This window comes from Onthophagus taurus, chromosome 6, assembly GCF_036711975.1.
Source record: "Onthophagus taurus isolate NC chromosome 6, IU_Otau_3.0, whole genome shotgun sequence".
NCBI classification, from domain to species: Eukaryota; Metazoa; Arthropoda; class Insecta; order Coleoptera; family Scarabaeidae; genus Onthophagus; species Onthophagus taurus.
In genome coordinates, this window is record NC_091971.1 from 7969936 (window position 1) to 7983171 (window position 13236).

General features: G+C 32.2%; 4 protein-coding genes and 1 long non-coding RNA gene across 6 annotated transcripts; 4 read left to right on the plus strand and 1 right to left on the minus strand.

The window, feature by feature from the left end:
- Positions 1 to 103: 103 nt before the first annotated feature.
- On the plus strand, positions 104 to 3578 carry LOC111427860 (uncharacterized). Its single transcript, XM_023063204.2, has 5 exons — positions 104 to 908; positions 957 to 1060; positions 1177 to 2282; positions 2401 to 2749; positions 2904 to 3578. Exons 1-5 carry the CDS (start codon positions 821 to 823, stop codon positions 3345 to 3347), a joined length of 2091 nt encoding a protein of 696 aa, XP_022918972.2. The 5' UTR covers positions 104 to 820; the 3' UTR covers positions 3348 to 3578.
- A 193-nt stretch (positions 3579 to 3771) lies between these two features.
- On the plus strand, positions 3772 to 5544 carry LOC111428031 (cytochrome P450 6j1-like). The gene is made up of 6 exons (XM_023063425.2): positions 3772 to 3998; positions 4056 to 4529; positions 4584 to 4720; positions 4770 to 4988; positions 5040 to 5303; positions 5357 to 5544. Exons 1-6 carry the CDS (start codon positions 3814 to 3816, stop codon positions 5542 to 5544), a joined length of 1467 nt encoding a protein of 488 aa, XP_022919193.2. The 5' UTR covers positions 3772 to 3813.
- A 1046-nt stretch (positions 5545 to 6590) lies between these two features.
- Positions 6591 to 11309, plus strand: LOC111427781 (uncharacterized). Its single transcript, XM_071196476.1, has 14 exons — positions 6591 to 6836; positions 6888 to 7125; positions 7176 to 7468; positions 7523 to 7659; positions 7712 to 7933; positions 7991 to 8257; positions 8998 to 9158; positions 9358 to 9563; positions 9614 to 9851; positions 9908 to 10200; positions 10249 to 10385; positions 10442 to 10663; positions 10733 to 10999; positions 11054 to 11309. The coding sequence occupies exons 1-14, from the start codon at positions 6646 to 6648 to the stop codon at positions 11218 to 11220; spliced, it is 3039 nt and encodes a 1012-aa protein (XP_071052577.1). The 5' UTR covers positions 6591 to 6645; the 3' UTR covers positions 11221 to 11309.
- Positions 11225 to 12709, minus strand: LOC111427917 (transcription activator GAGA-like). 2 transcript variants are annotated; one of them, XM_023063279.2, is made up of 5 exons: positions 12524 to 12709; positions 12266 to 12472; positions 12010 to 12196; positions 11787 to 11957; positions 11225 to 11713 (listed from the first exon to the last, which is right to left on the minus strand). In XM_023063279.2, the coding sequence occupies exons 1-5, from the start codon at positions 12707 to 12709 to the stop codon at positions 11424 to 11426; spliced, it is 1041 nt and encodes a 346-aa protein (XP_022919047.1). In that variant the 3' UTR covers positions 11225 to 11423. The 2 variants fall into 2 exon arrangements, with proteins under 2 accessions (XP_022919047.1, XP_022919048.1); XM_023063280.2 differs by having other exon boundaries at positions 11580 to 11735.
- Positions 12710 to 12786: 77 nt separating this feature from the next.
- Positions 12787 to 13103, plus strand: LOC139430002 (uncharacterized). Its single transcript, XR_011640567.1, has 2 exons — positions 12787 to 12864; positions 12926 to 13103. It is a non-coding gene; the product is annotated as an uncharacterized lncRNA (long non-coding RNA).
- Positions 13104 to 13236: the final 133 nt, after the last annotated feature.

The following is a 13236-nucleotide window of genomic DNA, read 5'->3' on the forward strand; positions in this document are numbered from 1 at the left end:
AACTCATGTAACCAGTATGGGTCTCGAATACCAAACGCACCTGTCGCAACAAACAGGTGTAAGTACGAGGTATCGCGAGACCAACAACCGGTGATTATCAATTTTATTAAAACGCCTTTAAAAACTCCTCCAATATCTTATCAATAATATAGATTTTGGCGTAGATAGCGTTTTGTCGTTATTCAATAGAGGTTAGATCTCCAATCTTTAACAAATATCGATAACATACTCAAACACAAACGAATTAGTTGAACCACGTTTTCTTCTAAATTTTCAAAAGCCGAACTTTTCTCAACATCCATTATCGACAGCACGTCCAGTTTTGTCCCACCTGAACGAATGATCGAAGAAAATAAATACAACGGCAACTTTTTCTATCGTGAACTGACGAATGGGGTATCACCGGATATCGGCAAAACTTTGCGGAAACTTTTTTGATAAAATGCACGAGACGCCACTCCTAGCGCACAAACTTTAGAAAGTTGCAACCGAATTTTCAATCCGTGACCATCGAAATGCATTTAGGATATGTTGCGAACCGAAGTGGATTTGAATGTCTGGTAAAGTTGTGAATTTTACCTGCAATCTCAAATACACGTAAAGTCATTTATTCATACTTCCAATTTAACTTTAACATGATGATAAGTTCTTTCCCCGTTAAATTACATTTATGAAATATAGCTCTAAAGCATTTACAACCGAATCAATTACCCACCGTGTAAAAATAAACGTGTAATGTTACATCAATACCGTTACCATGGGAATTAATAATTTAAGGTTGGGTTAAGGGTTGTATTGTCGCAAGGGTTCGTCGTCCAAAATGGCCAAGAAAGGCCAGGTTCAACTACAAGTTGAAGTCGCAAATGACGACGACTGGGCTAAATTATTAGAGAGAGAAGGGCTAATATGTAAGTTAAGATAATTTGTTTATTACAATTATTAATTTGACGTTTTAGTTGTCGATGTATATACGGAGTGGTGCGGGCCATGTTCTGCAATGGCTGGAAATTTAAAGAAGATCAAATTAGAAGTGGGTGGGGATAATCTACATTTGGCTGTGGTAATAAATTGTTAATAATTTATTTCTTACTTAAATCTGATAAAAAAAAGTACAACAAAATAGAAATTATTTCAGAATTTCAATACTTTTTAATATCGTTGTTATTGCTCTTTTAGGCTAAATGCAACAACATAACGGATTTGGCAAGATTTAGCTCTAAAAGTGAACCAACATGGATGTTCATATCCGGAGGTAAACTGGTCAATTTAGTATTCGGAATAAATTCCCCGAGCTTACAAAGATTGCTTCTGGAGGAATTGAAAAATGAACAAGCTGTAAGAGAAGGGACTTTGCATAGAGAAGGTGTTGATATAACCACTCTTTCACCACAAGAACAAGCCGAAATCGACCTGAAAAATGAAAAGAAAAAAAGAAAAGAGGAAAAAGAAAATGCTGCTAAAATAAAGGCACGAGCAGAAAGACTGCAAGTAATCACAGATGCTGTTGCGCAAATTCCACAGCAACGTTTTGGGTTCTTTTTTATACATCCTTACGCTCATGACAGAATGGATCTTGTGAAAGATACAATATGGACTGTACATAAACAGGCAAATTCCGAAAAGATTGACTTGACCACTATTAACTTAGACGATTTGTTGTATTATTCGGATTATCGATTCCCACCGGAAGTTTTAGAACAAGCGGCAACCGCTAAATGTACAGCTTATGTAGTTAAAAATGATGATCCCGATGTTGATATGGACGAAGAACTGGCACAACTCGTATATGGAGAATCGAAAGTACCTCCTGGCGACCCTGACTCCTTGGGGGATCGTTTACTAACTCCTTACACCCCACCAGAACTTACTGCAGACCAAAAAATGGATCAAATGCAAAAGGCAGCAAGTGCAGTAAAAGCAGAAACAGTACCAGAAGAACAACAGGAAGAACAGCCACAACAAACAGAACCAGCTGCCCCCGAAGAAAAGGAACAAGTTATGATGGAAGGTATTTGGATACCATCTAACGAAAGAACTCGACATATGGCTATGTATTTGTTCTTTCCGGCTATGGCCAGTGCTCACGTCCCACCAGAACCTGAACCTGAACCACCACACATTGCTGTGGTCTATGATACTTGGAAACAAAATGATATATTATGCGCTATGGAAGACTATCCAAACGAAGTAATGCATCTGGGATTCTTTACTGATGAAGACCCAGATGTTGCTACGTTGATTTGTAAGACACCAGCAGCTTATGCGCGGAGAAGAGCCGATCAGTAATTATAGTTAATTTTTTTTGGTAATTTAGAAACATTCGTTTTCTTTTTAATTCATTACGCGGTTATGCCAAAATTACCTACACCATCCTTAAACATCCTATTTTCATTTATTTAGACCAGGAAAACTAGTAATACAATTATCTAAGAAACACAGTACAACTGTGTATGCATTTGGTCAAATCGGACCGACATATATGAGTATAGATGAGGAAGTTGGTGAAGAAGATTGCGAAAAATTCTTTCCAGAGGGTTACGGTGATGATGAAGATACTAGTAAATTCGTTGCGTTACATGTACCGAAAGCCGAAGACTATGGATTTGTCGAAGGTTTAGCTGCAGGAGATGATCACGAGCACTTTGTACATGAAGAACTCGAAGACGAAGAAGTCCAAGATGAAGACGACGGACAATATGAAGAGGAGGAAGAAGAAGAAGGAGATGTGCAACCACCCGAAGTAGTTTCTTAACCACTATTACTGCTTTCATTACATGTACCTACCTAACCATTTCCTCTCAATATATGTGTGTAGTATGTGTTGTACCATCATTTTTTATTTATTATTATTATATTATTCATAATAATATTTACAAACTATTTAATTTGATACTTCATTTTAAAGCAGCAACATTTTGGATATTCTTGGAGACAAACTCGTTCTTCAACTCTCCAAAAAGCGAAAGGACGTCGTAGAAAGATTTGTTGAATTAGGACCGACTTATATGAGTCCCGACTTTGTAACGGGAGCCGAAGAATGCAAGAAATTTTTCCCGGATGGTTACGATTGTAAAGATAGCGACCAAAACGAGAAAAAAGTTAAATCCAAATCGTCAAAGAAAAAGAAGAAAACAACTTTACCCGCTACCGATGAAACAGCCGTATCAATCATTGAAGAAGGCGAAATTGATAGTGCGGTAGCTGGTGAGGATGAGGACTTAGGGGATGAAGATGGCGGTGAAGAAGGTGACGATGTTGATGAAGAAGATGGGGGAGATGATGAGGAAGAAGGTTGTAGGGATGTTGATAAAGCTACTTCTCCTATATGTCCTAGTTCTTTGTGTTAACCACATATGATTTAATTTAGGTACATGTTATTTATGAAATGTTGTTAACAAATCTTGTTTTAGAGGATTTTATTCCTCGTAGTGCATAGTTGGAAACTTTATGAGTAGCACTTTAACTAAGCCTTGGAGTTATACTTTAGCTTGCTTTGTTATAACGGTAATTTCTTTGTGATTAAGTTGCTTTAGAATTGGGCTATTTACTTAAATGAGGAGAAAAATTAAAAATCATTAAAACATAAAAATGACCTTGTTTTGTGAAACAAATAATAAATACCTATGAACGAAAACATGTTTATTATCTATATTACTAAGTAATAAAACTGTTTTATGGTACAAAGATTTTTTTTTGGGCTTATTTTATTATATTTTCATTTTACTATCAAAAAACATAAATTATCGCCAGATTATTTTAGGATTACATAGATCGCGTTTTATCGAACTGTCCGCACCTGCTTTTTTATTTGATATGTGGAATTGGCTGGTGACTGTGTTAGTTCTGGTTCTTGTGTTGTTATGTTATTACCAATGGAAATCGGAGTATTGGAAGAGAAAAAACATTCATTACGAAAAACCTCAAATTTTCGTAGGAAACTTAGGTGATGTGGTATTAGGCAAAAAAAGTTTATCAGATACCTACACTGCAATATACAAGTATACACAAGAAATTTCAATACAACAGAATCCAAATACTTATAAAAACTTTTTTAGTAAACACGAGGATCTAAAATATTGCGGTATAATGAATTTTGGATCGCCAGCAATCTTATTGAGAGATCCAGAATTAATACAAAACATCATTTCGAAGGAGCATGATAAATATCATACTTGCTGTAACGAAGAAAATAATTTAGCTAAAGATAAACGTTGGAAAAGAACGAAAGCTAAAATAAGTCCTCAATTGACACCTTTAAAAGTTAAGAGCATGTTTAATTTGCTTGAAGAAATCGTAAATAAGTTAGTAAAATATATCAATTATCATCCAGAAGCGGATCAATTTGGGATTGATCCAAAAGAATTAACCGTTAAATATGCCTCCGATATTATCGGAACTTGCATTCTCGGTCTTGAATCTAACAATAACGATCAATTGGGACTCGAAATATTCGATTACAACTCTTTTTGTATAATTTTAAACGTTATATCTCTTTTATTTCCCGGATTATACAAAATTAAACCACCAAAGTACGTCGAGTCATAAAGAAATAACTGATTAATCTTATAAACGTATTGTTACAGAACTTTATCGGAAAGACTTACCGCTAATTTTAAAGAACGTATCATTTCGGCGATAAAATCCAGGGAAGAAAATAATATTAAAAAACACGATTTTTTAGGTGCTATTGTTGAATTAAAAATTTTAGCAAAAAATTTTGGTAATAAATATATAACAAATAAACATCTTTATTGTTAGTGCTTAAACAGATTTTAGCGTGGAAGATTTAGCTTTTAAAACATTAGGATTTTTCTTAGAAGGATTCGAAACGAGCGTTATAACTCTTCAACACGTTCTATATGAATTAGCTTTAAACAAAAATATCCAAGAAAAATTATTAGGACAATTCGAAGTAATGCTATTGAGGAACGCTACGTTAACATATGAATCATTAAAAGAAGTGAGATATTTAGATATGGTTATTTATGGTATTTATTTAACAACTTTATTAATTCATTAAAAAATAAATTTTTTTCTAGAGACGTTAAGAAAACATCCTCCAGCTCCTTTTTTAGCTAAAGAATGTGATGATTTGATTTTGCCCCCATCTAAACCAGGTTCATTAGAATTAGAGGTACCAAAAGGTACAAAAATTTTAATTCCCATCATATCGCTTCACAATGATCCCTTCTACTTTGAGGAACCCGATAAATTCATTCCGGAGCGGTTTAACGAGGATTTAAATTATCTCCGATGTAAAAAAGCTTTTGTTGGATTTGGTGATGGACCTCGTTTCTGCTTAGGTAAATAAACGGTGATTCACAATCACTTGGTATCTTAATACTTTTACTTCTAGGTCATCGATTTGCTTTAACCCAATTAAAAATTGCTGTGTACGCGTTAGTTACCAATTTTGAGTTGGAATTAGGAGAACCGATCCATAAAACGGCGTTATTAGAACCCATTCGCTTTGTGTATGAAATAAAATCGAATTCGCGATTAAAGTTTATAAATAGAACGAAAAATAAAAATTATGGTAATTGAGTGTTTGGTTTTATTAATATCCTTTATTCTCGGTCGCAAAATTTCTGTGGGATGTAGTCAAGATTGGAAGTCTGCAACAAACAATGGATTTTATATTGCCCCCGGGATGTGTTTATTCATCTTCTGCGGAAGTAGGAATGAATAGAAACACTCGCCAATAATACATTTAAATACGATTCATAAATAAAATATCATTGTTTATTCAATGGTATAATAAAAGACAGAAAACAAAAACATTAAATTAATATAATATTTTACACATTCAATCAATATCATTTATTCAATAAGATTTTTATTTTAGTTATCATGCTAACGTGTTTCCAATTCAACTTGAGTGTGAATGGTATAGGTTTGGTTGTAAATCAGATGAGTTGTGTTTGGTTTGCTTTCTGAGTATAGGAGGAATGACTTCAATAAATTAACTTAAGTGGTTTGGGTTGGGATTAGTTTGGATGTGATTAGGCTAGGTTTGACTTAGTTGTGGAAATACTGCTTGCAAAAAACTACCGGCAGCTGGCAGAAGGTTATACTTGTCATAGAAACTATTGACTTGATAATGCATGCTAAAGACTAGATAGTGCTTGCAGAAGACTTGTTAATGTTGTCAGGGAACTAGATACTTACAGATGACTGCATACTACCGATAAAAGACTATATGCTGCTAATGGAAAACTAGATACTGCCTGTAAAAGACTTGATAAGGCTTGCAGAAGACTAGATACTGCTTATAGAAGACTATATACTGCTGGCAGAAGATTAGATACTATAAATAAAATACTATACACTGTTATTAGAAGACTTATTATTGTTACCAGAAAACTTGGGTACAGTTTGCAGAAAACTAGATGTTATTGGAAAATATATACAACAAACTGAAGACTAAATATTATTATTACATTGTTACATTCTTACGCTGTAAAGTCATTTTTAGATAACAAATTTATATATAGATTTAATAAAAAACAACATTTTTTTGTTTATAGATTTAACCTTGAGCGCTTCCTAATCCCACATACATATAATGGGTCAGAGAGGTTCAATAAGCTTAGTCCAAAAATAAACCTGTGAGCGTAAAGTCGCATTCACAAACAGCTTTCTAAAATGTATTATTACACCACGCTAACGGGAATTTTGACTTTAATATTATTATTTGTGTTGTATCTTAAAAGGCGAAATGATTATTGGAAAAATCGGAAAGTTCCATTTGAAAAAGCAAATCTTTTAGTGGGAAATATGTGGGAAACTATATCTATCAGTAAAAACGCCGCTGATGTTTACGACTATGTATACAAGTAAGTGAACATTTACGAAGTATGATGAAGTTTGTTTATTTATATTCTTAGAAAATTTGATGATGCTAAGTATGTTGGTGTTATGAATTTTGGAATACCTACTTTATTGGTGAAAGACCCCGAAATTTATGAACGAATATTAATAAGAGATTTCTCAAAATTTCATGATAATGGAATTTATCTCGATGAGAAGAGAGATCCCATATTATCAAAGAACCCATTTTTTGCCAAAGGAGAAAATTGGAAACTATTGCGAAATCAACTTACACCGCAACTTAGCCCGCTTAAGGTATTTATAAAGTCTAGTAAATCAATCAAAGATAACGAAATTTGTTTAAGATTAAAAATATGTTCCCACTGATGATTGATGTAAAAGATAGACTCGTAAAGTATCTAAGAGAAAACCCGAATGCTCAAGGAAAGGAAGGCCTCGATGCAAAACTTCTATCTTTAAAATATGCGAATGAAATGGTAGCTAGTTGTGCTTTTGGTCTACATGGAAATTGTTTTAATGATGATAAATGTGAAATTATGCAATTAGCCAATGATCTTTTTAACTTCAAGCCTGCAGATTTTATCATATTTATCTTTGCGACAATGTTCCCAATAATAAATAAATTTCGAGCTCCACAGTATAAAAATTAAACGACATGATTGAAGTCAACAACTAAACGATACAATTTTAGATTTTTAAGTTCGGAGATAGCACAACGATTTAAAAATATTATAGTATCCACCATAAAAGAAAGAAACGACATGAATATACGAAGAGGAGACTTTTTAGATGCCATTCTTGAATTGCGAAAAAAAACTACATCATTTGGTAAGTTTTTTAACACTTTATGAAACAAATATATTATTTAGAATTTATTTAGAGTACACTGAAGATCACATGACTGCTCATGCCACATCGTTCTTCATTGATGGATCAGCTACCACATCTGGTGCTCTAACTTACATTTTATACGAACTAGCAAGAAATAAAGACGTCCAGGAGAAATTGAGAAATGAATTTAAGACGGTTTTAGAAGAAAATGATAATCAAATGACTTTTGATGCATTAAATGAAATTGAGTACTTAGAAATGATTTTACACGGTAATACTTGATTGATTTAAGTTTTAAGATGTTTTTCTATTATTTTTGTTATTGTAGAAAGTCTAAGGATGCATGCACCACAATTATACTTGGTTAAAGAGTGTACTGAAACAACTACCTTACCTCCAGCTTTACCTGGTGCTCCCGAAGTCGTCATTGAAAAAGGAACTAATATTACAATACCAGTTTATTCTTTGCATAAGGATGCCAAATATTTTGAAAATCCCGAGGAATTTATTCCAGAAAGATTTTTACCAGAAGCGGTTTCATCTCGACCTAAAGCAACTTATATGGCATTTGGTGATGGTCCTAGAGTTTGTATAGGTAATTTTGAATATTATATAAATATATATGTATAAAAAAAAAGTATATCCAGCGTTAGTTCTAGTTAGTTTTAGTGCACTAAAAATGTGACAACCTGGCACTGAATAATAACTAAAATTAGAACTGATACTAGCACTATCACTAGAACTAATATTAGAACTAGAAACATTCGGGATTTGCGGTCTTGATGATGACGGAGGAGAACTTTCAAATTGAAGCGCCAAAAAGAGGATTGCTATTGGTCAGTTTTAAGTAAAGATTACACTAGGAAAATTCGAGATGTTGCCGGCCACCTAGAAACATTAGGGTTTAGCCACACGTCTCTCAGTATGGCTAAACCCGAATGATTCTAGTTCTTCTGTTAGTTCTGGTGATAGTGTAAAACTAGAACTAACACTAGACCTAGAACTAGAAACATTCGGATTTAGCCGTACGTCTCTCAAGACGGCTAAACCCGAATGATTCTAATTCTAGGTCTTGTGTTAGTTCTAGTGATAGTGCTAGTGTAAAACTAAAACTAACACTAGGCCGAGAACTAGAAACATTCGGATTTTGCCGCACGTCTCTCAAGACGGCTAAACCCGAATGATTCTAGTTCTAGTGTTAGTTCTAGTGATAGTGCTAGTGTAAAACTAGAACTAACACTAGGCCGAGAATTAAAAACATTCTAGTTCCAGGTCTAGTGTTAGTTTTAGTTGTAGTTCAATAAAAATATGTAACAACGTGCGCATTTATTTTAGGACGGCGATTTGCTTCGGCGGTAATAAAGGTTGCTACATTTGGCATTGTGATGAACTTTAACATTGAAGTTAATGATAAGACTCCACAAAAATTAGAGCTGGATTCATTACCATTTCTATATGCAACCAAAGGAGGAATATGGTTAAACTTTCACCCAATAGATTAATATTTAAAACATTGTGGTCGAATTGTATAAAACTTGATTCATATCTTATTTAATAATTATATTTACAATTTTTAAGAATAAAAATTTAATATTATCATTTTTGTTTGTTATTTAACCTTGGAGTCCTTTTAAACTGATTAAAAATTAATCTAATTGAGTTTATATATGTAATAAAAATAATTAAACATTTTAGTTGGAGCAAGGATTTCGTGAAATGTATACTACATTGGTAGGATTATTTACGTTATTGTTGATTTTCTTTTTATACTTAAAAAAAAGAAATGAATACTGGAAAAATAGGAAAGTGCCATATAGGAAGGCCAATTTATTAGTTGGGAATATGTGGGAATCTTTATTGGCTCGAAAAAATGTTTGTGAGGTTTACGATGATTTATACAAGTAAGAATAAGATTTAATTAGATTTAAAATTAACCCTTTACGAACTATAGAGAATTCGATAACGCCAAATATTGTGGGGTTATGAACATTGGTACGCCGACTTTAATGGTTAAAGAGCCGGAGTTACTCGAAAGAATATTAATAAAAGATTTTTCAAAGTTTCACGATAATGGAGTTGTCGTAGATGAAAAGAAAGATGCGATTCTTTCAAAAAATCCATTCGTGGCTAAAGGAGAAACATGGAAAAATTTGCGCAATCAACTTACACCGCAATTTAGCCCGTTAAAGGTTTAAACATATCTCTTAAAAAACAAAATGATTTCTTATCCTATTTGCGTTTTAAGATCAAAAACATGTATCCGTTAATGGTCGAAGTAAAAAACCGATTACTTAACTATATTAAAGAAGAACCGAATTCTCAAAAAGGAGATGGTTTAGATGCAAAAGATCTAACTTTAAGATACACCAACGAAATAGTTGCTAGTTGCGGTTTTGGATTATATGGAAATTGTTTCAATACTGGAAAATCTGAAATTGTTGAACTAAGTAAAGGGATATTTATAACAAACACATTTAGCATAATCACTTCAATACTAACATTTATGTTTCCAATTATATTAAAAGTCTATATTCCCCGGTAATAAAATAAATAATCAATATGTATTTTATAACCAAATCTTTTTAGTGCTTTATCCTCAAAAGTTATGAATAAATTTAAAGAAATGATTTTGACAACTATGAAAGAGAGGAAAGAAAAGAATATAAGAAGGGGAGACTTTTTGGATGGGATAATGGAGATAAAAGAGAAAAGTAAATCGTTTGGTCGGTACAGGAATCCAAAAAAAAAAGCAATTTTTATTAACGAGATTAATTTTTAGAATACACTGAAGATCATATGACTGCTCATTCCACATCTTTCTTTATTGATGGTACATTAACAACAGCTGGTGTTTTAGAATACGTTTTATACGAATTAGCTAGAAATAAAGGTGCCCAAGATAAACTAAGACAAGTCTTAACAGAAAGTTTGGAACAAAATAATGGTGAAATGACCCACGATGTTTTACAAGGAATTGAATATCTAAACATGATTTTAAATGGTATTCATATAAACCAAAAAATCAGTAACAATTTTAATTTAGTTTAATTATTAAGTGACAATGTTTTAGAATCACTAAGAATGCATTCACCTGTTTTGTTTTTATTAAAAACATGTACCAAAACCACAATTTTACCACCACCAATTGATGGTTACCCCGAAGTGACAATAGAAAAAGGAACAAACATTACAATACCAGTTTACTCAATACATAAAGACCCTAAATATTTTGAAAACCCAAATGAATTTATCCCAGAACGATTTTCAATAGAAGCTAAATCATCAATCCCTAAAATTAGTTATTTAGCCTTTGGGGAAGGTCCTCGAATTTGTTTAGGTAATTCATTTCTACTTAAAATTACATTAATTTAATTAAATGTTTTAAAATTAGGACGACGATTTGCTATTGTTGCATTAAAAGTTGCCCTATATGGAATAATAACCAACTTTAAAATTGAAGTGTCTGAAAAAACACCAAAAAAGCTCGAATTAGACCCAATTCAATTTATGTACACAACAAAAGGAGGTATATGGTTAAATTTCCGCCCAATCAATTAAAAGATTTTACGTTATTTTCGTTTTATTTGTAACAATAAAATTATATCAACTTAGTTAACATACAAATATATACATCTATAAAACTTAAATTATTTACTTATTACATCCCTTTACATAAAGCGAATATTAAACCTTATAAACCGTCCGTTAATCACCATTTTAATCACAAATCATTTCCTAAACCATGTTCAATAATAACCTTATTATTGCATACTTGAAGCCATTGTAATAATACTAGACGTTGATGGCAATAAATCATTACAAGAAATTGGAGCTAAAGCCATTTGTTTACTATCAATTCGTTCGATATTTTGTGTGACCCTCTCTACGTTGTGCAAAGGTATCGTTTGTAATTGATGGAGAGTTCCATTCGAAGTTCTTTCTATGTGTTGAGAAGGCTGAGTTCCTAAACTACGATATTTGCAACTCGTTATAAGATGTCTACGTAAATTTCTTGCTTGCCTTAACATTGCACCACACAAAGGGCAAGAACCTTTTCAAAAGGAAACAAAATACTTTTAAAAAATTATTTATTTATTTAAAAATAAGTTTGTTTCGAAACAAACCTGGCTGATCGGAAGCACCTCGAATTTTAGGTGGAGTTGTACCCGATGTATTATTATTTATCGATACCGGTATATTTTGTACAAGAATAGGAGTTTGAATTGGTAAACTTGTAATAGGAGAAGTTGCTGTTGTTACATTGACTAGATTCATTTGTTGAGACCAAGAAGGAGCTGGAAATAAGTCTTATTAAAAAAAACTTTTTTACAACACATAAAATCTTACACAAATTATCTTCATTATTAACTAAAACATTGTTTCCATCTGTTTGGACGTAAACTTTCGACCATTTCGCTGTTTGAGTTTGTAAAGAAGGACTTCTCGGTCTTTTAGCTCGTTTTTTTCTTCTCAAAACGTTCTCATCTTCCTGACTACTTTGAGTTGCTTGAGACTGAGTCAATTCTTGGGTTTTCTATAATGAAAAAAATGTTGATTTATAATTATATGTATAGTATATACATTTAAATCATTTATTAATTACATTTGGTGTAGTTTTTAAGCTATTTACACTTTCTGATTGAGCAGGAGATAATCCTTGTATATTTAAACAATGAGCTGCTTGTAGCAATGATGGTAATTGACTAGAATCCACGCTGACTTCACCTCGATACACAAATTCCAAAAGTGCTTCTAAATCGGAAGCTTGAACCCCGGCTAACATCACTACTGGATGTTTACAAGATGTGCTCTAAGAAATTTTTGTTAATTTAATTATATTTTAAACAACGGATATACTTACTTTGAGTAGATCCAAAAGAAATGGACTGGCAGCACATAAAACAACTTTGTGTGCATGAAAAGTTCTACCACCAGCAGCCAAAGTTACATCAACCAATTCGTCTTGACAGCGAAGAAGTTGCACTGCAGAGATCAAAGATGTTCCATACTCACCCCAAGTTAAGTTATATAAAGGATTTGAGGCCATCTTCGAATGAGTTTATTACTTAAATGGGGTAATTGTTTGAACTTTCTCTGGACTAAATATAACCTTTACTTTTACTTCTATTTGGCACTATTACATAAATCACTTTTTAACAAGACACCAATTCCAACTTTGTTTTTATAAAAGTACGATATATGGTACGATTATTAAACAATTTATTCCAATAATAATATTTAAATCAATTTAAATTTTCCTCAGATTTTTAGGTTATGGTTGGTTATGATTACGAGTTGTGAATTACAGGATACTAATCTGGAAAATGAATTATAATTTAATTAAATTACTTTTAGATATTATTAATTTTAAAATAACAATCAACCATATTATAAATTTTTAATATTTTCATTTTTAATTAAAACGGTTTGTTAAAATTTTATTATTTACAGAAATCTGTAAACCAAATCCTTAAATCTTAAAAGATTAAATGTCACTAACAATAAGTTTAAATAATTTTAATTTAAATTAATTTTATTTTATACTACTATTATATTCTTTTCATGTTTTTAATT

Coding starts and splice junctions, on each gene's coding strand:
- LOC111427860 (XM_023063204.2), top strand. CDS start 821: ATGGCCAAGAAAGGCCAGGTTCAACTACAAGTTGAAGTCGCAAATGAC. Junction 1,061..1,176: donor ATAATCTACATTTGGCTGTG/GTAATAAATTGT, acceptor TTGCTCTTTTAG/GCTAAATGCAACAACATAAC. Junction 2,750..2,903: donor AACCACCCGAAGTAGTTTCT/TAACCACTATTA, acceptor ACTTCATTTTAA/AGCAGCAACATTTTGGATAT.
- LOC111428031 (XM_023063425.2), top strand. CDS start 3,814: ATGTGGAATTGGCTGGTGACTGTGTTAGTTCTGGTTCTTGTGTTGTTA. Junction 3,999..4,055: donor ACCTACACTGCAATATACAA/GTATACACAAGA, acceptor AAACTTTTTTAG/TAAACACGAGGATCTAAAAT. Junction 4,989..5,039: donor TTTAGATATGGTTATTTATG/GTATTTATTTAA, acceptor ATTTTTTTCTAG/AGACGTTAAGAAAACATCCT.
- LOC111427781 (XM_071196476.1), top strand. CDS start 6,646: ATGTATTATTACACCACGCTAACGGGAATTTTGACTTTAATATTATTA. Junction 7,469..7,522: donor AATAAATTTCGAGCTCCACA/GTATAAAAATTA, acceptor ATACAATTTTAG/ATTTTTAAGTTCGGAGATAG. Junction 10,664..10,732: donor TCTAAACATGATTTTAAATG/GTATTCATATAA, acceptor ACAATGTTTTAG/AATCACTAAGAATGCATTCA.
- LOC111427917 (XM_023063279.2), bottom strand. CDS start 12,709: ATGGCCTCAAATCCTTTATATAACTTAACTTGGGGTGAGTATGGAACA. Junction 12,197..12,265: donor GCTTAAAAACTACACCAAAT/GTAATTAATAAA, acceptor TTTTCATTATAG/AAAACCCAAGAATTGACTCA. Junction 11,958..12,009: donor TAATAATGAAGATAATTTGT/GTAAGATTTTAT, acceptor ACTTATTTCCAG/CTCCTTCTTGGTCTCAACAA.